This window comes from Narcine bancroftii, chromosome 14, assembly GCF_036971445.1.
Source record: "Narcine bancroftii isolate sNarBan1 chromosome 14, sNarBan1.hap1, whole genome shotgun sequence".
NCBI classification, from domain to species: domain Eukaryota; kingdom Metazoa; phylum Chordata; class Chondrichthyes; order Torpediniformes; family Narcinidae; genus Narcine; species Narcine bancroftii.
Window position 1 is genome coordinate 65,305,168 of NC_091482.1, and position 25,893 is coordinate 65,331,060.

At 44.0% G+C, this 25,893-nt stretch overlaps 1 protein-coding gene across 5 annotated transcripts in view; it reads right to left on the bottom strand.

Moving 5' to 3' along the window:
• The window catches only part of itga11a (integrin, alpha 11a), a 133,764-nt gene extending 108,107 nt beyond the window's left edge, over positions 1-25,657 (bottom strand). For 3 of the 5 annotated variants that reach the window (XM_069910503.1, XM_069910500.1, XM_069910504.1), the window contains exons 1-2: positions 25,387-25,657; positions 7,476-7,590 (exon numbers count right to left, since the gene is read on the bottom strand). In XM_069910503.1, coding sequence (XP_069766604.1) covers positions 7,476-7,590; positions 25,387-25,438 — 167 coding nt within the window. In that variant the 5' untranslated portion in view covers positions 25,439-25,657. Of the gene's footprint in view, positions 1-7,475; positions 7,591-8,853; positions 8,998-25,386 lie in introns of those variants that run through there. The other 2 variants (XM_069910501.1, XM_069910502.1) reach the window with 2 other exon arrangements.
• Positions 25,658-25,893: the final 236 nt, after the last annotated feature.

Below are 25,893 nucleotides of genomic sequence, written 5' to 3' on the forward strand. Positions count from 1 at the left end.
CCTAGTTAAGGATGAGAAGGCATGGAGATCCTCTTTAAATTGGGCAGCAGGTGAATCATTTCAAGAGAAATGTCCAGCAAATTAGATCATAATCCTTTTAACGAGCTTCACAGAATAAATAGAAGTCACAGTCTGAACTAAAAGGTTTAAAAGACTTTGTAAATAGACTTGTGAAAGCTCAGTTAATCAAAATCAGATACAATTTATTTTTCCATTCATCCCTTCATGTTTCCAGTATTCCTTCTTCAGCTCGAACTCCACTGATACAAGGATATTGATTAGAGATTTCCAGGTTTTGGAATGCTGATTTGGAACATGGACATCTGGAAGGTTTCATCCCAGAAGCTGCCCAACAAGGTTAGAGGATGTGGGATCAGGGTAACCGACCAACGTGACTGCACGTTAATTACTGGATGGAAAATAAAGCCTTGGAATTGGAAAGACGAGAGCTCCGGTGGTGAAATCTGTGAAGGTATGGTCGAGGGAGGCCGGAGGAGCACCTGCAGGAATACTTTGAACCTGTGGACTGGACCATATTTAAGGACATCCCCAAACTTGAATACATCACAGCTGTCAGCAATGTCATCAAGACCTGCGTGGATCACTGTGTACCCACATGGGAGTGCCTTAACTGCAAATAAATCAAAGGATTCGCAAGATCGATGGCGTTTAAGGCCGGTAATCCAGTCCTCTGCGGCATCCAGGTATGACCTGTAGAAGGCCATCTCAACAGCAGAGGCAATTCCGAGGGAAGCAAGAGAGAGTCAGATATTCGCCAAGGGATTGCAGGCTATTACATCCTACAAGGTGAGGCGGAATACCATAAATAAATGGCACAATGATGAGGTGAACAGCTTTTTTGCTCATTTTGAGAAGGAGAATTCATGGTACCAATGAACATTCCTGCAGAAGCTGGTGAGGCCAATGTAAGAACATCCTTCATGAGAGTGAACCCTCACAAGGCATCAAGCCCTGATGGTGTATCTGGCACGGTACTGAGAATCAGTGCCATCCAACTAACTGGAGTGTTTAGGAACATTTTTAATCTCATTGCTGCAGCGGGAGGTTCCCACCTGCTTCAAAAGGGCATCGATTATCCTGGTGCCCAAGAACAGTAGAGTGAACTATTTCACTGACCATCTTCCAGTAGCACTCACATCTACTGTGTGGAAATGCTTTGAGAGGTTGGTCAGGGCCAGAATTAACTTCCACCCAAGTAAAGATCTGGACACACTGCAATTCGCCTACCGTCACAATCGCTCCACAGCAGATGCAGTATCACTGGCTCTCCACTCAGCTCTGGATTACAAACAACAGCAACGTGTACATCAGGCTACTCTGTCAACTACAGCTCAGCTTTTAACACAATCATACCCTCAGTGCTCGACGACAAGCTTGAAAATCTGCACCTCTGCACCCTCCTCTGCGACTGGATATGCAACTCCCTTATTGAAAGACCACAGTCACTACGAATTGGAAACAAAGACTCCTCCTCGTAGGTGCACTTCAAGAATGCAGGATTAGCCCGCAGCTCTACTCACTCTATAACCCTGACTGTGTGGCCAGGCACAATTCAAATGCCATCTACAAATCTGCCTGATGACACCACGGACTTTGGTAGAATCACAGACGGCAATAGGAGGTGTGCAGGAGTGGGACAGATCAGCTAGTTGATGGCATAGCAGTTAGCGTAGTGCCTTTACAATGCCAGCAACTGGGACCGGGATTTAATTCCCGCACTTTCTGTAAGGAGTTTTACATCCTCCCAGTGTCTGTGTGGGTTTTCCCGGGGGGTCCAATTTCCTCCCACTGTTCAAAATGTACTGGGGGTGTAGATTAATTGGGTGTAAATTGGGCGGACGGACTCCTGGGCCAAAATGGCCTGTTATTCTGCTGTTTGTCTAAATATCAAATTAAATTAAACAACCTTGCACTCAATGTTAGCAAAACCATGAAGCTGTTTGTGGACTTCTGAAAGGGGAAATCGGAGGTTACAAACCAATCCTTATCAAGCAGTGTAAAGGGTGAAGAACTTCAAGTTTCTGGGTGTCAATATCTCTGAAGATTATTCCTGGAGCCTCCATGTCAATGCAGTCATGAAGAAGGCTCGCTGGCAGCTAAACTTTGTGAGGAGATTTGCTACGTCACCAAAGACCTGCAAATTTCTACAGGAAAACTGTGGAGATCATTCTGACTGGTTGCATCACTGTCTGGAATAGAGGTGCCAATGCACAGGACAGGAAAAGGCTGCAGAGAGTTGTCAACTTGGCCAGGGCCATCATGGGCACCTGTCTTCACTCCATCAAGGATTTCTACAATAGGCGGCGTCTCAAAAAAGCAGCATCTATCTTCAAGAACCCCCACCACTCAGGTCATTCCCTCTTCACTCTGTTAACATCAGGAAGGAGGTACAGGAGCCTGAAGATGAACACCCGGAGGAACAATAAACAGGTTCTTCCCCATGACCAACAGCTTTCTGAATGGACAATGAACCACAGACACTACCTCATTTTCTCTTATTTTTGCACTGATTTATTTTTGTGCAATTTACAGCTGCTGTAAAACAAAAAAATGTTGTGACGTGTTCACGAAGGTGGAGTAGCATGTAGATTCACCCCAGATATAACACATCCAAGAGGGATATAGAAACTTGGATGGAATGGGAATAGTGCTGAGATCAGCAACTTGGCAGATGGAACGCATTGTGAAGAAATGCGAGGCTTTTCACTTCAGTGGAAAAAGTTTTTAATTCAAAGTTCAGAGTACATACATGACATCACGAACCACCCTGAGATTCTTTTTCCTGCAGGTGAGACAGAATTACCATGAATTCATGAAAGAAACCTGGATGACCTTGAAGGTAAGCAATTGAAAGCAGGTGCAGCAGGCAGTTGCATAGGCAAATGGTATGCCGGCCTTTATTGCAAGAGGATTTGAGGACAAGAGTAAAGATGTCTTTTGACATCTGATAAGACATTAGTGGGACCATAACTGGAATACTGCATACAATCGTGGAGCCCTTATCTAATGGAGGGAGTGCAGTGAAGATTCGCCAGCCCAGTTCTTGAGATGGCAGGTCCATCCTATCAGGGGGGAATGAGAAGGAAATTCTTCAGAATTTAGTTGAGTGATGACTTCACTGGAACATTCTCAAGCAATAGTTTTCAAACTTTTCTTTCCACTCATGTACTGTACCACTTTAAGTAATCCCTATGCCGTAGGTGCTCTGTGATTAGTAAGGGATTGCTTCAGGTGGTATGTGAGTGGGAAGGGAAGGTTGAGAACCACTGCTGTAGACCCAATTGTTACTGAAATATTTTGCTTAAGAAAAATTGTCCTTGGCCCATTTCCTTTGGGAAACCGTGCACATAACGAGTCAATGAGGGACAATTAAAACAGTGGTCTTCAAAATTTTTCTTACCATATTTGTGCCACCTTAAGTAATCCCTTACTGATCACAGAGCACCTAGGGATGTGAGTGGAAAGAAAAAGTTTGGAAACCATTGTTCTATAGGGTTTACCGGGGAAAATATTTGAAGGATGCTTCTCTTAATTGAGCAGATTAGGACTAAGTGTCATTATCTCGATATAAAGGCTGGGTCACTTTGCTAGAACTACTTCATTTAGAGAAGAATCTTTCGAATTCTCTTTCATGTCAGTTTTGAAGTCTCGCTCAATTTATTCAAAACAAAGATCAATAGATATCTGAATATTTAAGAGACCTTGTGTCAGTGATGTGGAGGCTGATTAGCCATCATATGATTAAATGAGGGGGTAGATTAAATGGGGGGGGGTCCAATTTCTTATGCTATGACTCAGCCTTGTTTGCAAATCCCTCCAAACTGGCCCCTCTCCATGAAATCTCCTCCAGAACTGTCATCTACTGAAATACCTTCCAGTTTAAGACTTCCTCCCAAAATTCCTCAACCTCTCACTTAAGATGTACCACTTCGTCCAAAAATTCTTTAATCTCTCCTTAAGATGCTCAAAATAAATGTTTGTTTTGCTAAGCCTTCCTGTGAAATGTGCTCCGCAAGTACAAACTATCTGTGCCCTATAAAATGCATGGGCTGGGACAGACTTAACATCAGCTCACCTACACAAATATGCATCAAGCTATTTTTTAAAAAAACTAATTAAAGTTCTCCTTCAAAGTCTTAGTCATTTGAAAGTAAATTACTGAATCACACATGGAATTTCACTAACCACCACTAAACCTTCGGCTATTTTGGAGCATGATCTGTCGTGAAAATATGCGAATGCAAAGCTTGTGTAGAACACAAACCCAGATGTAAGCTCACTGAGATAAACACACTATTTCTGTGTAAATCATTTCATATACTTCAAGTGCTTTCTTGAACTGCTAATTCCATTAATTTTACTGACAATTCTTAGAAGTTCTACAGCACGGAATCAGGCTCTTCGGCTCATCTTGTCTATGCTGATCACAATTGTCCGATTTGCCGGTGTTTGGCCCATACCTCTTCTAAATGTTTACTATTCATGTACCTGTCTAAATGTCTTCTGAGTGTTACACTTGTTCCCACTTCTACCACTTGATATATATCACCTTTTAAAGTGGTGCCATGAAGCCAATCTTTACATGACTGACTGTATTCTTGCCTAAGGCAAGGTTATAAACACTGAGGCAATGGTCCAAAGATCTCAGCTCCAGGAATGTGGGCAGTCTGCATGGATGCCCAACACTCCACTCAGACAAATTTTATATTCCCAGGCACATCACATTAGAGGTCCTGAGATGCTCAGTAAGGATGCTATAAAGATCCTCCAAAGGTTCACCTCAACAAAACTGAGAGGAGATGGCCACCAACTGACCCCAGTGATGTCCAAACCCCTGCTCGAAGGAGAAAAGCTTTGCAGCAAGGAATGAATCTGCCAGTCTCCTAAATGGTTTCTTCAAATGAGTTACCTCAGATCCAGCTTCATATGGATAATCCTCAAATCTAGGGGTGATGCTCACATTCAGAGTCAAAAGATTGTGGGTTCACAGCCCCCTCTAGGTTTTTTTTTTAAATTTTTTATTTTTCACACCATAAATCACAATAGCCATGATATACAACAGCCCCCTCTAGGTTGATGCTCTAGTGCCTTGCTGAGTGTTTGCTATGCACTAGGCCCTAGTCAAGGCCCAGTTCCTTTCTCAGTTGTGCATGGGAGTTCTTTTCAGCTCAAAACTCATCCTCCAATTTATTTTTACTAAAGGAGAAAACTTGGATATTATCATTAAAAAAGATTTTTGACATCCAGCATGGTAACAGGCCCTTTTGGCACATGAGCCCATACCAACCAATAAACCTGAAAACCTGGTAATGTTCTGAATGGTGGGAGAAAACCCACACAGACACATACAAACTCCATACAGACAACATAGGATTCGCACGCTGGTCGCTGGCGCTGTAACAGCATTGCATTAACCGGGCCACCCTTATTGCATATTGCTGTTTAAACGAGCCTCCTCTAAATTGTCTGCTGTAATTATTATAGCAACAACACTTCAAAAGTACTTTACTGGCTCTAAAGCATTTAGGAGTATTGTGAAAAAGATTTATATAATGCATTTTTCCCCATTGACAATGCTGCTTGCAGACAGCTGGTTAGAGAGGCACATTTAAGGTAAATTAATCACTTAAAAATGTAAGTAGCAGAGAGAATCTGAAACACCAGACTTCCATTTGAAAACCCAACACTTAACTTTGGGAAATAGCCAGGAATAAAGCACAGAGCTTTTGTTCACAGATACTTTTCTCAGCTTCTCTCAAGGTATAGATCCATAGCTGCACAGAAGATCTGTTGGACCGATTAGCCTTGATGAGCCAAGCCACATTTTCTCAGTCTGCCTTTTGCTGGATTCTCGTGTCAGCCACATTTGCCAAAGAAGCAGTTTCTGCATTTTGGCTAAACTTTGCTATACTTAATCTGGAGCTGTTTATTACCTCACACATGCCTGACACTGCCAGGAGATTTTGTCAGACATGGCTCAGTGCTGAGGCTAACTCAAAAACTTTAAGAATTCATCCCATTGTTTTCACCCAAGGTCAGTGCAAGAGTTCCAACTCAGTTTCCCTTCTCGCAAGTGAATTACCTCGAAACTGTGATGCACCAGCAAGGCTCATCTCCGTCAGGCTGCTGAGGTGAAGGAGTTTTAAATTGTGAGACGAGTCATTTTCCATGCCAAGCACACAGCAACCAAAGCTACACTCGCAAGGACATCAAATGGGTGCTTGTGCCGTGCACAAAAGTGCTGGAGAAACTCATCAGGTCCTGTGGCACCCGAGGGAAGTAAAGGGCAGTCAACATTTCAGGCCTGGGCCCCTCATCAGCTGAATAAGACAGTGGAGGGGAGGAGCACAGGCTAACAGGTAAGAAGTTGTAGGAGGGTAGAAGAGAAAGAAGATGAAAAGTGATAGGAAAGTGACAGGTACATGCCTGATGTTCAACACTCCTGACAAAGGCTCAGGCCCACAATGTTGACTGCTTTTTTCTTCCCATGGATGCTGCGTGACCTGCTGAGTTTTTCCAGCACTCTTGTGCACTGCATTGGACCCCAGCATCTAAAAATGGGTGTTTTAAAGATCTTTTATGGATAGAAAAAAATCACTGAGTGTGTATGAAGAGTTGGGTGGCTTCTGACAGATAACCTAAAGACCTTTTGACACTTCCTGCTAAAGAGAAAGTCTGCATAGAAAGCAGATTCCCCTTTGCTTTATTCAGACAATACTTGCAGTGCAGATCATCAAAGCCCCACTCCATCAGCGCTCCTAACACAATTCCCTTTCTCGTTATAATCATTGTTCAACCACAGAGCTCAAGCTGCAGCAAATGTTGTTTGCATGGACAACCATGTTCAGCCATTCTCTCTTCCAAAAATAATGCTTTCAACTTGTGGATTGTAGAAGGAATCTGTAAAAGGTAATGACCAGAAGCTGGGTTTGTCCCTCGAATTGGATCAGTTTTCTGCTGTTTAGGAAACATTTTTGGTCAGTGAACAAAGGAGATTCATAACGTGGGCACGCACTCAATATGACTCAATTGCCTATCCTCTGATAGGCAAGAGATTGGCAAACTTGGCGCTTGCTTAATTTTCTGCAGCTTCACCCGGCAGAACCTAGTTGCTGCTTGGTGAGGTAGAATTACCCTTCTGCGCTTGAACAGAGGATCACAGACACCTCAAAGAGAAAAAGAACAGCCTCTCTGCCACTGGAAAAGCTCAAGGCCGCAAATCTTCATCATCAAATCAAAAAAAACAAGGGAATGAGGATCTGCCAGACATTCAAAAGGCCAATATTTTATAGTGTATCCCAGGGAGCCAGCATTCCAAAGGAGCAACCTTCAGCTACAACCTGCCAAAGCCCAATTTAGCACGTATTTCCAATCAGTGGGATTCCCTGGATCACTCCACATTCAACAGCTCATCACACACTTTTAGCATCAGCTGAGGTATTGACTGTCCTTACCATTTCTGTCCACTGGCTTCATGCTGCTGCACTGTGTATCCAAATTGTGCTTCTGCGGAGCCCTTGATAATCTTTGGCCTTTTGGTGTCAATGTTGAACAGGTCACATGGAACTGCTGGTTGCAAGAAGCACACAATTAATGTCAGCCACCTGGACAGATCTTAATCACTCTGGAGAATAATTCTCAAGCCTGGGAATCGATGGGACCATCTCTTGCCAAGCTTAAACCTGGACAGGGTTCAGAATGAAAATACGGCACAAGGTGGGTATGCAGGCTGGTCAGAGAAGGGGTTAGTGTCAGAGCAGTGGGAAGGATACCAATCGCAGAATGCTGACTCGGCAGGGAGGGTTGCCACTGGGCAAAGTGCTGTCGAGTAACTTGCTGGGGGAGGATTCCAAGTTCCAAGAACTGTTACAGAAATTTATGGCTCTAATAACTTGAAACGCAGATGTCCATGGGAAAACTGAATCTTAAACACGGCATTGTTACGACTCCCCATGCAAACTGAACACAATAATTCACTTACCGTTATTCCCAGACATAAATAATTCTGAATGATGAGTGATTTCCTTATGAGTGAAAGTGACTCAGAGCTTTCTGAGATGGTAACTGAGACACAATCAACGTTATCTTATGGTTTCTGAAATCAAAGATTTTCTCTGTATAAGCACAGGCCAATTACTTTGGGGCATCTTCTGCACTTGTTATACCTAGATGGCATTCGCTTGAGATGCAAGATTCATCTCCCTCTGCCAGTGTACTAGCAACTTTCAAGAACCATTGTCTATGAGGCACATGCTGAGTCACAGAGATCACAATCTTGCTGACCTTTTCAAAGGTCCATGCACCTACCTTCATTGACAGGTTAGGATTAGTTCCTAGGATTGCACACAACAGAGGAGATGTACTAGAATGATGCCAGAAATGAAGGGGTTAGCTTGAGGAATGATTGTGGGCTCTTGGACTGATCATGAAATTTCAAATGATGAAAGGCCTGGACGGAGAAGATGTGGCAAGGGTGTTTCCCATGGAAGGGGATTCTAGGGCAAGCGGGCACAACTTCAGGATGAAGGGTGTCAATTTAAAACAGAGATGCGGAAAAATATCTTGAGTTAGAGGATCGGGAGTCTGGAACTTGTTGCCACAGGTGGCTGTGGAAGAGGTAGTTGGGTGCATTTAAGGCAGAGGTTGAAAGGTATTTGATTAGTCAGGGCATCAAGAATTATAGGGAGAAGGCCATGGGGTGGAGCTGATAGGAGAATGGTTCAGCTCATGATTAGAATGGTGGAGCAGACTTGATGGGCCTACTTCTGCTCCTATATCTTGTGAACTCTGTAGGAGCCAACATATCAAGGCAACTGTGAAGAAGGTCTTTACTTTCTAAGAAGTCTGAGGAGATTTGGCAGGTCATTGAATACTCTGTCAAACTTCAACAGGTGTACTATCGGAAGTATACGGACGAGGTGCAACACAGCTTGGTTTGGAAACTCGAGTGCCATCGAACGCAGGAAGGTGCAGAAAGTGGCAAACTTAGCCAAGTCTGTCAAAAGCGCTGACCTCTAGTCCTGCAGACATATGTACGTGTGGCTTTACCTCACAATGGCAGCCAACATCGTAAAGGATCCCTTTACCAAAACTCAATCAGGGCTCCTGACCCAAAACATTATTGATTTCTATCCATGGATGATGCCTCTTTGTCCCTCCAGTTTCTCATTGTTTGCCCAGGATCCAACCTCTGCAGTTTTACCATCTGAAAGACTGCCACTCAGGTCCCTCTTAAATCTCTTTCCTCTCATCCTAAACCTCTGCTCCCTGGATCTCAAATCATCTACCCTGGGAAAACAGATTGTGGGCATTTGGAGGCAGTGCAGAGGATGTTCACCAGGTTGATTCCAGAGATGAGGGGGTTGGCCCATGAGGAGAGATGGAGTTGTCTGGGACTGTACTCACTGGAATTTAGAAGAATGAGAGAGGATCTTATAGAAATGTATAAAATTATGGAAGGCATAGATAAGATAGGTAAGTGGTTTCCGTTGGTGGGGGAGAATGGATTCAGGGTAGTAGATTCAGACGGAGATGAGGAGAAACTGCTTTTCCCAGAGGGTGGTGAATCTATGGAATTTGCTGCCCATTGAAACAGTGGAGGTCACCTCCACTGTTTCAATGGGCAGCAAATTCCATCAATAACCCTGTCCAAATTCTTTTTAAAAGGTAAAATTGAGTCTGCATTCACATCTCATTCAACACTCCTACTGCTCTCTACATGAAGTTCCCCCTAATCTTCCCCCAAACTTCCCCCAGTTTCTTATATTCATCCTCAGTCCTTGCTCTCATCCATCTCATCACCAGGTGGGATCCCAGGGATGAAGAGGAGGATACACAGGTGCCCCGTGGAAGGATGACAGCTCCACTGAACTCTGGGGCTTATGGATCAAGGAGCAGCAAAAGATGATGGTCAATAAAGCCAGCATGGCTTTCCTTTCCCCCCCCCACCATACTTCTGTTTCAGGCAAAGGTTAGATCGATAAAGGAACTTTTACACAGTTAGTGCAGCAGTCAATGTGACGCTATTACCCAGGGTTTGAATCCGGCACCGTCTGCAAGGAGTTTGTACATTCTCTCCATGTCTGCGTGGGTTTATCCTGGGTGCTCCTCTTTCCTCCCACCCTCCAAAATGTATGGGGTTGTAGGATAATTTTGGTGTAATTGGGCAGCAAGGGTATAAATTGCCGGAAATTGGCTTGTAGTGTGCTGTAAATAAAATTTTTTAAATTAAATTTAAATATCTCTTTTCTGTAATAGACGCAGCGCAAAATTGCAAACCGTTTCATCGTAGGTGGAATACTAACCAGTAAATGGGTGAAACCACCTTTCAGTGGGAAATGTGTGCATAGGCTACTCAGTTGTCTAATTGGTATCATTCATTACAGAGCCAATTCTGACTCCAGTTTTAACATCAAAGAAAGGCAGAACTGATGGAAAGCTAGATAGTAGGAGTTCAAAAAGCAGCCATATACCAGTACACAGTCATTATGAAATAGTTCAACTCAAAGTGAATCCAAATATAATGTTATCGAGCTGGATTTTACATCATGTTTCCTCCTGAGCCTAGGCCGACTACCACCCCCGTATCCTATTCTTCCTACTTCAATCAACTTCCCCCAGATTCCACCTCTCAACTCAGGGGGAACTTTCAATGCATGATTTGTCTTGGGAGAGCACGCGCAGTGCACAAGTTCAAGTTTATTTAGCGTCCGATTACAACCCAACAAAACAGCGTATCCCGGCCCGTGATGCAAAACGTGCAGACACACAACTGGACATAACACGTCTATGGACATGCGATACTCAAATGACAACCAAGATCAGGATTGAAGCTGGCTCGCAAGATCCGAGGCAGAAATTCCATCAAATGCATTCCTGTGCCTCCTTGTTGGATTGACTCCATGACACCATTCTCACCCACTCCATACGTGTACATTCCTATTATCAAGCAATGCATGTTGTAAAACGCAGTCCTGATCTCTCCTCTGGTAGTGCCCGCCGGTACAGGAGAAAACTGAGAAAAGAATTAATAGGCAGAAAGAGAAAGTTTCCTGTGCTATATTGACATCCCACAAAGTTTACCATCCCCTTTGTGGGATGTCACAAGATACCAGAGGAGAGATCAGGACCAGAGTCCCTGATGCGAGATCTTGGATCACACACACATGGAGCTGGAGATCTCAACCAGAGAAGTGGCCAGAACGTCACTGCTCTCCAGTTTGGGAACTAACTGGCTTAACTCGCAGGTACAAGCTGATCATATGGGCTGATAAATCATCTCCAGGTTGCTGAGGATAACGGCAAAAACCCTGCGCCAAGTTTGATAGATCAAGTCCAAATCAAACTGAGACTACTGCTGCTTGCACTTGATAGATATTCCCTCATCCCCTTCATATTCTGAAGCCTCTTCAATGCCATATTGTATTTGCTTCCCACTTCTCCAGCCAGCCCATCCCAAGCATCCACTTCTCTCTGTGTAAAATATTTTCCCATACTGTTAAAGTTCCTCCCCTTGCCTCAAAAACACATCCTATTGTGTGTGATGCTTTTGCCCTGAGATAAAAATTGTGACTGTCCACCTTCTCACGATTTCAGGGAGAATCAGGATCAAAATTTATTGTCATGAACATGTCACAAAATTTGTTGGTTTGCCGCAGCATCACAGTCCAAACATTTCTATAAATCACATTTCAAAATAATTAAAATAGTGCAGGAAAAGAAAAAGACAAAGTGAGGCAGTGACGGTGTCCATTCAGAAATCTGATGGCAGCGGGGAAGAAGCTGACCTTGGGCCACTGAGCGCTCATCTTCAGGCTCCTGTACCTTTTTCCCCAATGGTAGCAGAGTAAAGAGGGAATGGCCTCGGTGGTGGGGGACTTTGAGAATAGAGGCTGCTTTTTTAAGACACCACCTCTTGTAGATATCCTCGATAGAATGAAATCTGATGCCCATGATGTCGCAGGCTGAGTTAACAACCCTCTGGAGTTTTTTTTCTTGTCTTGAGCGTTGGCGCCTATGTTCTAGATATTGATGCCACCAGTCGGAATACTCTCCACAGTACACCTGTTCTTTTTCAAGTGTCTTCAGTGACGCACTGAATTTATAAATCTCAGCCTCCTACAAGCCAGAGAAAACAACCCCCGGTTTGTCCAATCTCTCTCCGTAACCCTCCCCCTTTAAACCAGTCTGCATCCTGTTTAAAAAAACATCTTTGGTACCTTTTCCAAAGTCTCTACGTCTTTCCTGCAATTGGGTGACCAGAATTGCATACAGTATTCCAAGGGCAGCCTAACCAAAGTTTTATATAGCTAAACTTTAGGCAGATGGCAGGGCAGAGGGGCTGAAAGAAATTTTGGGAGCAAGATTTGATTCCGTTTCTGCACATTCATTGGGAAAGCTCAAAATGAAAGGTGTAGATTTCCAGACAAGTTCTCCAGTAGCTTCAAGGAATGCAAGCTTATTGAGTTGGCAAGCATGCACCATTGCTTGGGGAAATCTTGCCTTGCATCGTCTATCCATCTGCTGGCTCTGTGCCTTCCCTTCTCTTCCATTAAGAAGATGTCAATTCAGTTAAAAAGAAAAGATGGTTTGTGTGAAAGCTTTTCATTTCTCGTCTCAGTGGTGTGCCTGTTGATCTGACCTGACAGGGTTAAGGTAAAGCAATTTACTCTTTCCTTTGGGAGAGGTAGCCAGATCACAGCAGATGTGCCAAGTTGACTGAAATAGTGACTTGATGTCTGGAGTCTGGCCAAATGGACAGCACTCCAATTCAGATCTCAACGAGAGAAAACAAATCTCCATTCTACACCACAGTTCCTCGCCAGCCTTACTCAAATGCACAGTGCTATTGCCAATCATTCATCTCTTGTCAAGTCAGACAAGTTTATTGTCATCTGACTGCACAAGTCAAACCTGACAAAACAGTGTTCTCTGGTCTTCAGTGCAAAACACACAGACACACAACCAGACATAACACAGATACTGACAAATGATACATATGCAGGACAAGTATTCTTATATACAAATAAATAAATAGATATTGTTTCATGAATATGAGAATTTCAGATGGTTAGTGGAAGCAGTTCCCTTGGTCGTTCTCACTGCCCGTGGAAGAAGCTGTTCCTCAGCCTGGTGGTGCTGGCTCTGATCCTCCTGGATCTCTTTCCTGAAAGATGCTGTGTGTAGGGTGGAAGGGGTCCTTAATGATTTTGCGTGCCTTCTTCAGACAAAGATCCCAGCAGATCACGTCGATTTGGGGGGTGGGGGTGGGTCAGGGAGAGTGGGGAGGGAGACTCCAGTAATCCTCTCTGCCACTTTTATGGTCCTGTGGATTGACCACTATACCATTGCTCTGCACCAACCACATGACACTGTGATGTAGCCGGCCAGGACACACTCGATAGAATTCCTTTAGAAAGTTGACATGATGGTGGCTGGTAGTTTTGCCTGCTTCAGTCTTCTCAGGAAACGTAGTCACTGTTGCACCTTCCCGACAAGTGAGAAGTTGAATGTCCACGATAGGTCACTAGTTAAGTGAACACCAAGGAATTTGGCGCTCTCTACTCTCTCCACTAGAGTTTTGTAGTGGAGGGTGGTCACTCATGGTCCTCCTGAAGTCCATGATTATGTCATTTGTCTAATCCATGTTGAGACTCAGGCTGTTACTCTTGCACCATATTCACCTATTTCTTTGTAACTCATGATGAGGCCAACGACATCTGAAAATTTGATGATACTGTAGCATGAACAGCAACAGGCCGAATCCATAACCCTGTGGTGCACCAGTGCTCACCAGACGTTCTGCAACCGACCCAGACAGACTGTGATCTTTCCATTAGGTTGTCATTAAATTGTTGAAATTTCCTTTCTTCTGTATATTCCAAAGCTACCTTCTGCCCCATTTCCCTTTCATTCTGAGGGCACTTCATACCCAGAAGTTGCTGCAGGAGACTAGCTGTTTTACCAGTGATTCTTCCTGGATGTTCCCTGAGAATTGGGATCAAGACCTCCCACACGTTAAGTTACAATGTGTGGTGTTCCTGACCCTCCACCCAGTACAGTTATTCAGCCTCAATCACTGAATTGATCTTGAAAGAAGGAGTAAAGGAACATAACAATGACCAAAGAAAAAGATGCACCAGAGACCATGAACCCAGGCTGTGTCCTGTTCACACAACTACCATCAGGGAGGTGGTACAAGAGCTTGAAGACAAACCCAATGGTACAGAAACAGCGTCTTCCTCTTTGGCATCAGAATGGGCAATGAAACCATCGACACTAACTCACTTTCTCTTCCTTGGCACAAATTATTTATTTTTTAAATGGTGTATTTGAGAAAATGTAAATTTATGGTGATTTTTTTTTCACCTTTAATAAACAATACCACTGTCGTAAAACAACAAATTTCTTGACAATAAACCCGATTCTGGTTCTGAAGTGAAGACCCTTGGTTACGAACAAACCAGCAACACAAGGGAGAACTACTTTCCTAGGCTACTGGAATGAATCTCCAAATGTTCCACTCACAAGGAAAACTGGATCGATACTTGGAAAACAAAATTACAATGCAAGGAGTGAGAATGAGACTGTATGGATTGTTTGAAAGAAATGGCATAGCTGCAATGTGCCAAGTGGCCTCCTTCTGCATTGTGCTATTCTATGGTTCCACAAGACTTTGCAAAATCATTGCCAAATCTAGGCTAGTTCTGGCCCATATAGAATTGGCACATGAAGCTGATTGAAACCCAGTCAACGCAGAGATGCAAAAGATCATATTACCTTCTCTTTCAGTTTTAATAAACATTGACATTTTTAGCAAGGCACTGAGTGGACTCAAGTCCGTGTCCAGTGGTTCAGCACAAGGAGTTGTCATAAACTGAGTGAGAAAGGTCAACAGCCTGACTCAATCTTCTGCTAGAGTGGAACATAAATTGCACTGTCATTCCCACATGGTATTCAAAGAAAGTTAACCACAATCAAAGAGAGGTTTGGGGAGGAATTAAATCAGATTTACAACTCTCAAATGACCAATCAAAACCCTCCATCTCCCCATTTCCAAGAATCCACTCCAGTCAAGTTTGTGTTTTCGTACCGTATGTAGGGTCAATGATCAGAGACAACTCAATAACAAATAAACCAGCACCCTTTTCACAAATACTGAGATAATAACAGCTTGCATTTATTTATTGGGGCCGTTTCTTCATGGTGGCTGTAGACGACTATTAAAGCATCATTAAATTTGACTGAGCCTTGAGGAGGTGACTTCAAGCCTTGGTAAGAGGTACACTTTAAGGAGTATTTTCAAGAAAGGAAAGAAAAGGGATGATCTTGGGAGAGAACAGGGGAGTGTAAAGAACAGATAACACAGATATGTAATGGAGTTATTAAGTGCAGGGGTAAGTACAAGACCAGGTTTCCTTGTGGAGCCAGCGTTGTACAGCACAGAAACAGGCCTTTCAACCCAACCTATCCATGCTGACCATTGTGCTTCTCTCTTACGCCCACATATTCCCATATACCTCTACTCCTTTCCCAACCAGGTATTTGTCCAAACATCTCGAACATAAATGTTCAAGAGACTTCCTCTGGCAGCTCGTTCCAAGACATTGACCCACAGACACTACCTCACTTTCCATAGATTTTTTTGTCTCAATTTATTTTTTTATGTCATTTATAGTGATAGTTGCACCTTTGAGAGTTGTAAATCTGATTTAATTCCTCCCCAAACCTCTCTTTGATTGACAATAAATTCTGCTTCTGAAAATATTTTCACACAAATAGAATCAAGCACCCAAAGCAAGTAGAGAATGATATCTCCCACAAGGTGGTCAGATTGCTGATTCTGGGAGGATCCCAGAGTAGAACTAGTCCACGTTGAGGACTAACGGGATCACCACAAGGTTCGGAAAGACCGGATTAGTTACCCCATTCACGTTCTCGTGAAGCATACAAGATGGGGCCAAGGCTAACAAATCATGAACTTGTGCACAGAATTATTCACAGAGGGTGGGAATTGCTGTTGAAACTAGGTTTGGCTACACACCCCTAATTGCCCGAGAGAAAGAGGGGGAGAGCTGCCTGCATGAATTCACGAGATCTAGTGATAACTACCTCTCTGAATAGGGTCAGTGTTGTGCGACGAAGGGCATTTTTCACCTCTGTCTAGGTATTATTAAACCTTTTCTGGAGCCGTGGTTTAAAATTACTGAGGATGTTAAATTCCTTAATCTCCATCTTTTTCCCCCCAAAAATATAAAATTGAAGAATAGTAATTGATAAGCTCTTGATAAAGGCCTCAACCTGAAACATGAACTGACCCTCTGTCTTCATAGATGCTGCCAGACCTGTTGAGACCCTCCAGCCTCTCGTTCAAACATCAAATCAATGTTATATTTGTTCCTTTGTGAGATTAAGAAAGGTTGGCTCAATCAGGCCCCTTTGCTCGGTCTTGATAAAGCATTTTGGCTCAAAACGTCAACCATTCTCTTTCTCCCACTGATGCTACTTGACCTGCTGAGTTTCTCCAGCAGAGTTGGTTCAGGTTCCAACTTCAGAAGTCTCCTGTTGTGAACATTTCAATTCATTATGAGGGCCTTACAACATGGAAACCAGGCCACCAACAGAACTTCAAAATGCCAATCACAATCCCAGAACTGCATCATCATGGCCCTTCCTCATTAAGCTGGATCGGAGAGCAGCAGCAATCATCAAGGATCCAGACCACCTAGCACACTCTCTGTTCTCGCTGCTGCCATCAGGAAAGAGGTATCGGTGCCATAAGACTCGCACCACCAGGTTCAGGAACAGCTGCTACCCCTCTGCCATCAGACTCCTCAACAACAAACTCAATCAGGGACTTGTTTAAGGGCTCTTTTGCACTTAATTATTTTTTCCTTCTCTGTATTGCTCAGTTTCTTTACATAGAGTACAGGTTTTTTTTCACTACCCACAAGTGGTAATTTTACCTCACCCGCAGGAAAAAGAATCTCAGGGTTGTATGTACTCTGACAATAAATCTGAAATCAGAATCTGTATAGAATTTTTGCACTAAATAACTTATTCTATCTCAACCCCAACATATTGAGTGTTTACATGCAAGAATTTCACTCCCATTTGTATTCATTTTCAAGAAAAAATTTCCCACCAGAAAACTACATTCTGGGCAGTGGGCTCAAAGCAGAGTGGAACAAAGTGACCCAGAGAGCTTAGGTCTCGGGCGGTATTAACACAAATTGTCAATGTTGCAAACGTCCCCAACACTGACTCAGAGCTATTTGGTGAAAAAATTCAACAGGTGAGGGACATTTTAAAAGGAGGAGAGAGGGGGTGTTTGAAGGTATGGGGTGTTTGGAGGTAGGGGGTTTCTAGAGCTCATAGCCAGAGCATTTGGGCCAATTAAATTTGGGGATTGTGATTCTGAGATTTGAGAAATGGCACAGTGGTGAGGCCGATGCCTTCCAGTTCCAGTGACCTGGATTCAACTCTCATGTGGAGTTTGCATATTGTCCCTGTGATGTGTGCTGATGGGCTAATTGTCCCCTGTAAATAGTCTCCAGCAATGCTGACGTCACCGGAGTAAGCAGGTCGGCCATTTTCATTTTCAAATTGGCTGTGGAGAAGACCTGGGTAAGTTAAACTGTGTTCCCTGACCTCCTCTGAGGTAGGTCATGGACCCAGTTGGACCCTTTTAAATTGCCACACTAACTGTAAATTGCCTGGTTAACCCCATTTTACTCAGCAGTTTGAAAGGGCATAGTTCCATAGTTCTTGAGATCTATACACAGACTGTGTCAATGTGAAGCTTAAATGGTTTGCTTTTGAAATACATTCTTGCTTTGGATTGTTGGGAGTCTTCAGCACAAAGTGATAAAATCTCAACATTTCATAACATACTTCAATTCGGATGTAAAATTCTCCAGGCATTTTACCTCTGATTTTAACTGGCTCTGCCAGAGGGAGACACAGTGTCCACTGGGAAGTACTTATAATGAATTGCTCATCTCCACTGAAGAGGGCATTTCAGATGTCAAGAAGGATGGTGTGAGCGCACAATGAATAGGGACCAATCCACTGGGCACAGCTATCAGGAATCTACAGAAGGAGATGCGAGCACATTGCCCAAGCTTTTGCTCCCAGAGTGATGCTAAATATAAAAATAAATTTAATATTTTGAAAATAGTATTGAAATTTTATTTACAGCACAATGCAAGCCAATTCCAGTAATTCAAACCTGTGCCACGAAATTAGACACAAACTTGAAGCCCCCTATATCTTGAAGAGTCTTGGCTGTCCCGCGACAGCACTACCCGTTATCTGGTGGAGGACACACCACCTGCCCATCAAGTTTTGGCCCTGGCTTACCCATCAGGACACACCTGACCATTGGCCCCTTTAAGTACCCTTGTACTTGGCCTCGGGCCATTGGCCTTTGTAATCGATTAGTGTTTGCTGGCATTGAGCCTTTGGTAACCTGTAAATTACCTGGGCTTGACCCCCCCCCCGCCGTACACGTGCACAGCTTTCTCTTTGCCAGCTTCACTTCACTGTGGAACGGCACTGGAGAATCAGCTAGTGAGGTGTGCACTGGTAAAGGGTTGGGAAGCATCTTAGTTAGTGTCCTGAGTAGCATAGAGCCGTACTATTTTATTTTTATCCTTGAGTGCATGTGCATGTTTTATCCCAGTTGTGATCTTCCCATGCTCGTTTTCTGTAAATAAAAGTCATTTGCTGCCAGCCTGTGTTCAGAGCCCTTGCTTCTGAGACCCATCAAATCTCAAATCTATTCTCATGCTCACCACACCCCCGTAACTTTGAAGGGTTGGAGGAAACCGGAGCACATGGATGAAACCCACACAGACACGGAAAGAACAGACAAACTCCTTACAGACAGCGTCGGATGGTTGGCACTGTAAAAGTGTTGCGCTAACCGTGCAGCCTGTGTTGAGGGTACCTTCACAGACTGAGGTGCAACCTTTGGATGCCCTCTCAGGACAGCACTTAAACTCCCACAGTTCTAAGAAACAAAACCTCCCTCTCCGGTCAACATTTCCTGCAAACTAATTATTCGATCATTATCAGGTAGTTGTGGGAAAACTCTGTGCACATTTCTGACTTGTTGCAGGACAAATGCCCTATGGACGTAATATGCCTTGGAATGCAGTTGAAATCAAAGCTTCTCTCTCTCTCTCACTCTTGGGACCATTGGATTTTAACCCCACCCTTTTTTAACATTTAAAAATAGCCAAACAGCACAGTAACAGGCCCACGAGTCCATGCCGCCCAATTGACCTACAACCCCTGGTACGTTGTTGGATGGTGGGAGGAAATGGGAGCATCTGGAGGAAACCCACGCAGACATGGGGAGAACGTACAAACTACTTGGACAGAGCGGGATTCGAATCCCAGCCCCGATCGCTGGCACTGTAACAGCGCTGCACTAACCGCCTCGCTAGCTTTGTGAGGGGGGAAAATGCCATCCTAGCCCACAGAGATATTGTGGGGCAGAGCCACGGCAACCCTAACACCAATACTCTCTCCTTCAAAAGGAAGGTTGTGGCGAATGAATAATATTGTGACCCACAGCAGGCAAGTAGTGGGCAGCACTTGGGGTTCAGTGTTTGGAAAGAGGCCAATTAAAGCATTATGTTTACTGTGGCATGTAGCTAGTAACTAAATACACCTCAGTCTTCAAAATTTTACACAGAGGACTGCTCTAAATTCCTACGAGCTTGTCGGAAGTAACCTGGGGGCCTGCAACCAATGTGTAAATGCTTTCAGATGTAATGCACAAGCTTGGTAATTCAGAAGCTCAGGAGGAGTGTGGGAATTGGAAGTTGTTCAACAACTGCTGGTTTGAGGGCAGAGGGGAGTACTACTGGGATACTGGACCATTCACAGCTCTCCGCTCCCCACTCAACACACAGCTTCAGCTGTGTGTGTGGTGGTGGTGGGGGGGGGGGGGGGGTCAGTAAGGACCTCAGGTAAGCAGTGGTTAGTGGGGCATTGAAGGGGATACCAGGTTACGACTGGATGGCTGAAGCAAATGCTCATTCTCAGGAGGATGGGATTGGGGAGGAGGTAGTCACGAAAAGTGCTGAAGGAGCACGGAATGCTGGGTCCGGGCAGTTTCTGCAAAGACCATTGCATTTGTAGGCACACAGCGAGGAAACAGGCCCTTCAGACCAACTCATCCTTGCTGATCAAGATGCCTAGCTTCACTAATCCCATCCGCTCGTGATTGGCAAACATTCTTCAAAGCCTTTCCAATCAGTATTCCTGTCCAAGTTTCTTTTACACATTGTAATTGTACCAAAAAGAGTGAAAAAGTCTGCAGATACTGTGATTGTAGTAAAAACACACAGAAATGCTGGAGGAACTCAGCAGGTCTCGCAGCGTCCATAGGAGGTAAAGATATATTACTGACGTTTCAGGCCTGAGCCCTTCCTCAAGGTATAAGCAAAGAACAGGAAGGTGTCAGAATAAAGACTGAAGACTGGCAGGGGGAGGAGTCCAGACAAAAGGTGTTAATTAGATATGATAAGAGAAAAGGTGAGAATTGATTTTAGCCCTGTGAAAGGAGATAGAGGGAAAAGGGAAGAGAGAGCTGGGGAAAAGGCAAGGGGAGAGAAGAGGGGTGGGGTTAACGGAAACTGGAGAAGTCGATGCTAATGCCATCTGGTTGGAGGGTGTCCAGATAGAAGATGAGGTACTGTTCTTCCAATTTGCTGTTGGTCTTAGTCTGGCAGTGCATGAGATCATAGTCAGATGTGTCGGCAAGGGAATGAGACGGATATTTTGTATAATTGTACCCTTGCCCATCACCTCCTGTGGCAGATTGTTTCCAATTCCCACCCCCTTCTCCGGGGAAAAACTGGACACTCAGGTGAAAGTTAGACCCCTCCACCCTGCAAAAAAGTCTTTGCTGCCTCTAGCTATAATTTTAGAAACCTCTGTGGGGCAGAGGTTGCAGGAGCACCTCTAGGTTAGGTGACTGTGATCAGACTCTTGCATCTCCCCCTTGTTACACTAATCAGGATCACTCCAACACCACTGCACTATTGCCACTTTGCCCTGGGATTACTAGGAATATTTATTCTTCTTGTCTCTTTTCATTTATTTCATTTTCCATTATAGTTTTCTGTTCAGCTGCAGCAGATTTTTTTGCTGACAAATGCCATCATTATCAATTTTCTTTGCTGCAAGAAAAGTTGGCTAATGCCTATCAATCTCCCATCATAACTCAAGCCCTCCAGTCCAGGCAACATTTTTTAAATAAGAAGCAAATTAGACCAAGACTCGAGGTTAGGATGCAGCTAGAAGCAGTTTCAAGACAAAATGTCCTTGAATGTTAAATGACCCCATGTCCCCTGATGATCCCAGTATCTGAGGATGACATGTGGGCTGCCTTCAGGAGAGAGAATCAGAGGAAAGCATTCGGTCCGGATGGAGTACCCGGCTGAGTATTAAAAACCTGTGCTCACCAACTTGTCAATGTATTCTTAAACTTTCACTTTCAGTAGAGCGTGATACCCACCTGTTTCAAAAAGACAGACAGAGAGCTGGGGGAAAGGCAAGGGGAGAGAAGAGGGGTGGGGTTAACGGAAACCGGAGAAGTCGATGCTAATGCCATCTGGTTGGAGGGTGTCCAGATAGAAGATGAGGTACTGTTCAATCATACCTGTGTCCAAGAAGAGTTTGGTAACTTGCCTAAATGACTACTGACCAGTGGCACTCCCATCCAGTGATGAAGTGTTTTGGGAGGCTGGTGTTGAAGCATATCAGCTCCTGTCTGAGCAGTGACACAGATCCATTCCAATTCACCTATCACAGCAACTGGACTATGGTGGATACTATCTCACTGGCTATACACAAATACCTGAAACACTGGACAGCAAAGATGCATACATATATTATCGACCACAGTTCAGCATTCAAAACTGATCAGTAAACTCCAAGACGTGGCCTTCCATGCCCCACTGTGTAATTGAATCCTGGATTTCCTCACCTCCAGATCACAATCAGTGAGGCTTGGTAAGAACATTTCCTTCACAATCTATATCAATTATAGAGCACCACAGGGTTGTGTACTTAGCTCCCTGCTCTACTCTCTTTATACCTTTGACTTGTATGGCACGGTACAATAACAACATCATCGACATATTTGCTGACGATGCCACATCAGTGCTGCTTCAACTTCCTCAGGGGTTTGTGGAGGTATGACATCGAAGACCGTGGCAAACTTCTGCAGAGGTGTAGCGGAAACTTTGCAGATTGGCTGCCTCACAGTCTGGTATGGGGACACCAATACTCCTGAGCATAAAGCCCTACAAAAGGTAGTGGACACAGCCCAGTACATCACACCCTCCCCACCATCAGGTCTACATAGAGCGCTGTTGTCAGAGAGCAGCAGCAATCATCAAGGATCTACACTACCCAGGACATGCTCTGTTCTCACTGCTGCCGTCAGGAAAGAGGTGTCGATGCCACAAGACTCGCACCATCAGGTTCAGGAACAGCTGCTTCCCCTCCACCATCAGACTCCTCAACGACAAACTCAATCAGAGACTCATCTTACATTAAACATTATTCATTGCTGAGTGCTTTTTATTCTCTATTGCAATTTGTTTGCGCATCTTTCTTCGTTTATATTTTTCTCTTTTGTTACTAATGGTGACTATCAAGTTTTATGTAACATTACATTCTCTGTATTGCTGACAATAAAGGAATCTTAACGTACTGTTGCATCTCCTGACGTTCTGCTCTGACAGGGCAGTAATAGATTGTTATTTTGTTAACTATGGCTCTGTGGGCATCACTTTCACTGCCGAGTCAGGTCATGGATTCAGGGGTGCACTCAGGATGAGAAGGGAATCAAGGCTGACTGTTCAGTGTGGTACTGAGGGAGTTAGGGGAGCTTTGACGCCAAGGGTCTGCCCACTCCCTCTGGTGGACGTAGCAGATCCCATGATACTGCTCAAGGAGCAGGAGGTTTGTTCTCTGCCACTTTCTCCATTCCCTAAGCTTAAAAGAATCTTCAGCGATCTTGTAATTCTCACGTGACATCTGGCTGTGCACAAATTGGCTGCTCATTACATTTGTGTCAACACTCCAAAAGAAATATTTCACTGTTTATCTACCACTGTGAATACACCTGTAGGCTGTCCAAGTATTCTCGGAATGAATGCAATTTTCAGCTGGACTAAGAGCACAATCCAAACTTTGGCTGATTTGATCAGAGAGACCCAAGGGTGATCAGAGCCAAATGGGTCGGCTGAGTTACGGTGTGAGGCAGAGGTAAAACTGACCATGGAGAGTCAGCATGTCTAGGACCTCAGCAGATGCACAGGCCAACGTTTACTGAACAATCCCCAGCGCTGCATCTTCAGATGCGGTCTGCTGCATGGAACCCAATAGCTGAGCTCAATCTTGCTGTGTTTCTCCAGTTTTTTATGCTGGGAATCTTGCCCAATCCTGTTTCACGTTAAGTCCCACTCGAGGTCCGCAATCCCATTGGTTTCAATGGAAATCTCAGGAGGGCTGTGTGAAGGAAAACTATTTTGCCGTGACTTCATATTTACAATAAATCAGGCACCTTAAAGCTCATTTAATTCTTCATTTAATTCAGTTGTCAAAGCTGAAACGGAGGCTTTGCCAACTTTTAAAGGCATTCTGAGACAACTCCTATTTTGTGCTCCATTGTCGTTCACACCTTTCAAGGCAGATGGGACAAGTTGTCCACCCACGGAGCAGAAAGGCTCAAGTGTGGGTGAACAGAGAGGCGAGTTTACATCTAATAAAAGGTGGCTACCCACCCTCTCCTTCCCCAACGACCTCTCATTCCTTTCTGATCAGCCAATTCAGAACACAGACAGCCAGCCTCACACTCAGACCTCATTTGTGGTTCCAAAAGCAACTCTCTTGCCTCGGAGTCCGATAACAGCAAAGGCAAGAATGAAAGCCCAGGTTACAAATCCCTTGTGGGGTGCCTACCCTGAAGAAGTTTTCCTTTGGTCTCCAAGGGGAGTTCTGTGGGAATCTCTCTCACTTCTATATTTTTTTGAGGGATAGCTACAGTATAGGTGGAGAAAGTCTTGTCAGAAATGCTGATTATTGAATAGAGCAATAAACTGAGGTCCTGTCATCGCAAGTGTAATGCAAAGGGAAAAAAACTACTCAATTTTGATGACAGACAGCGGAATTTAGTAGGCATCTTGACCAATGGTGATGTTACCATTAATAATGACCACATCCATCATCACCCCTCTCCCTGTTGGATTTTTCTGCACAGAATAGTTTTTGGGCATCCTACAAACAGTGAGACCATGGAACCCAACACCAAAACAGGCCCTTCTAGCCTGTCCCACTGACCTGCACCGGGACCATAGCCCTCAATACCCCTCCCATCCATATACCTGTCCAAATTTTCTTAGTGTCAAAATTGAGCCAGCATTCACCACTTCAGCTGGCAGTTCGTACCACACTCCTGCCGCTCTTTGCGTGAAGAAATTCCCCTGAACGTTCCCTTTAAACTTCTCCCATTTCACCTTTAACCCAAGTCTATTTTTTTAAATCTCACCTAACCTCAGAGGAAAAAGCTTACTTGCATTTGCTCTATTTGTATCCCTCAATTTTGCAGGCAAAAGTTCTCCTGTGGGCTGTAAAGTGATTTGTGATGTTGCAAAAATCTGCTATATAAATAAAAGTAATTTCTTTTTTTTAAATCCAAATGAATCTAGCTAGTGTTCAACTTGCAATGGTTTCACACGGTGTTGATGTAGCAACAGGAAACTAAAATAAAGACTAAATTGTACTAGTTTTATAAGCAGAGATCTGATTTAGTGAAAAACTAAACATGAAAACCAGGGAGTGTTGCTTTAAAGAGGTCCAACCAAACCCCACATTATAATAACCCAATCCAGTCTCCTGGAAAAGTCTTCCAGTAGCCACATATGCAAATGCCTGCAGTGACAAGAGACACACCACAGTTTATGGTGTTCACTGTTAACACCTCAAGGTAATTTTCTGAAGTCGGTTCTTATTTTCCTTAAAGATTACTGAATAAACAGACTATTGTCACGAGATGAGGACAGAAAGGGAGAGACCGATACGTACATAAAATGTAAAGACTTCACATTATGTACAATTTCAGACACATCCTGCATATTGATTTACACTTTTTATTCATTTTCTCTTCAATATAACTTGGCTAACTTCATTTTAGTTTCCCTATTAGGAAACAGGGTTAATCAGAACCTTTCGCCTTCTCTCTCTCTCCACAACAAACATTTACCAATCTGTGCTTTGACAGAAAGACAATCTCGCTCTCTCCATCAAATAACCTCCCCGAAATATCTCCCCATCTCTCACCTGACAGCAGGGTTAAGAGCCATCCAACAAGTACATATCTGTACAGATCCATGTGTGCAGGAAAGCTCACAGTTCAAAAGTGTGTGCTGTCGCTCTGTCACCGACCTCTATTTGTTGAGACTCCCTCCCTCTCTCTCTCTCTCTCTCAGCTTCCAGCCACTGTCAGGGAAGGAGGAAGGAAGATCTCCTGCATTAAAAGGTCTGGAAGCTGCCAAACACAAGTTTTCCTCTCCTACTCTGCTTTCCCACATCCAGTAGGAGCTCAGTATTTGCACATAACAGCCAGAGTTGAGGATGAACAGGAAACGTTTCTGCCTGCCTCCTTGTGATGTCAGTGAAATGAAGAGGAGGGGAAAATCAGACTCTGCCCTTATTCTTGGAAGGCATTAACTTTATTCTGTGTGTTTTATTTCATTGACACTCTCTAATATTTGCCATTAGGAGGAAATAATTAAAGCAGAGAGGAAATAATAAAGAGGCGCAGAAGTTCCTTCAATGCCAACAAGT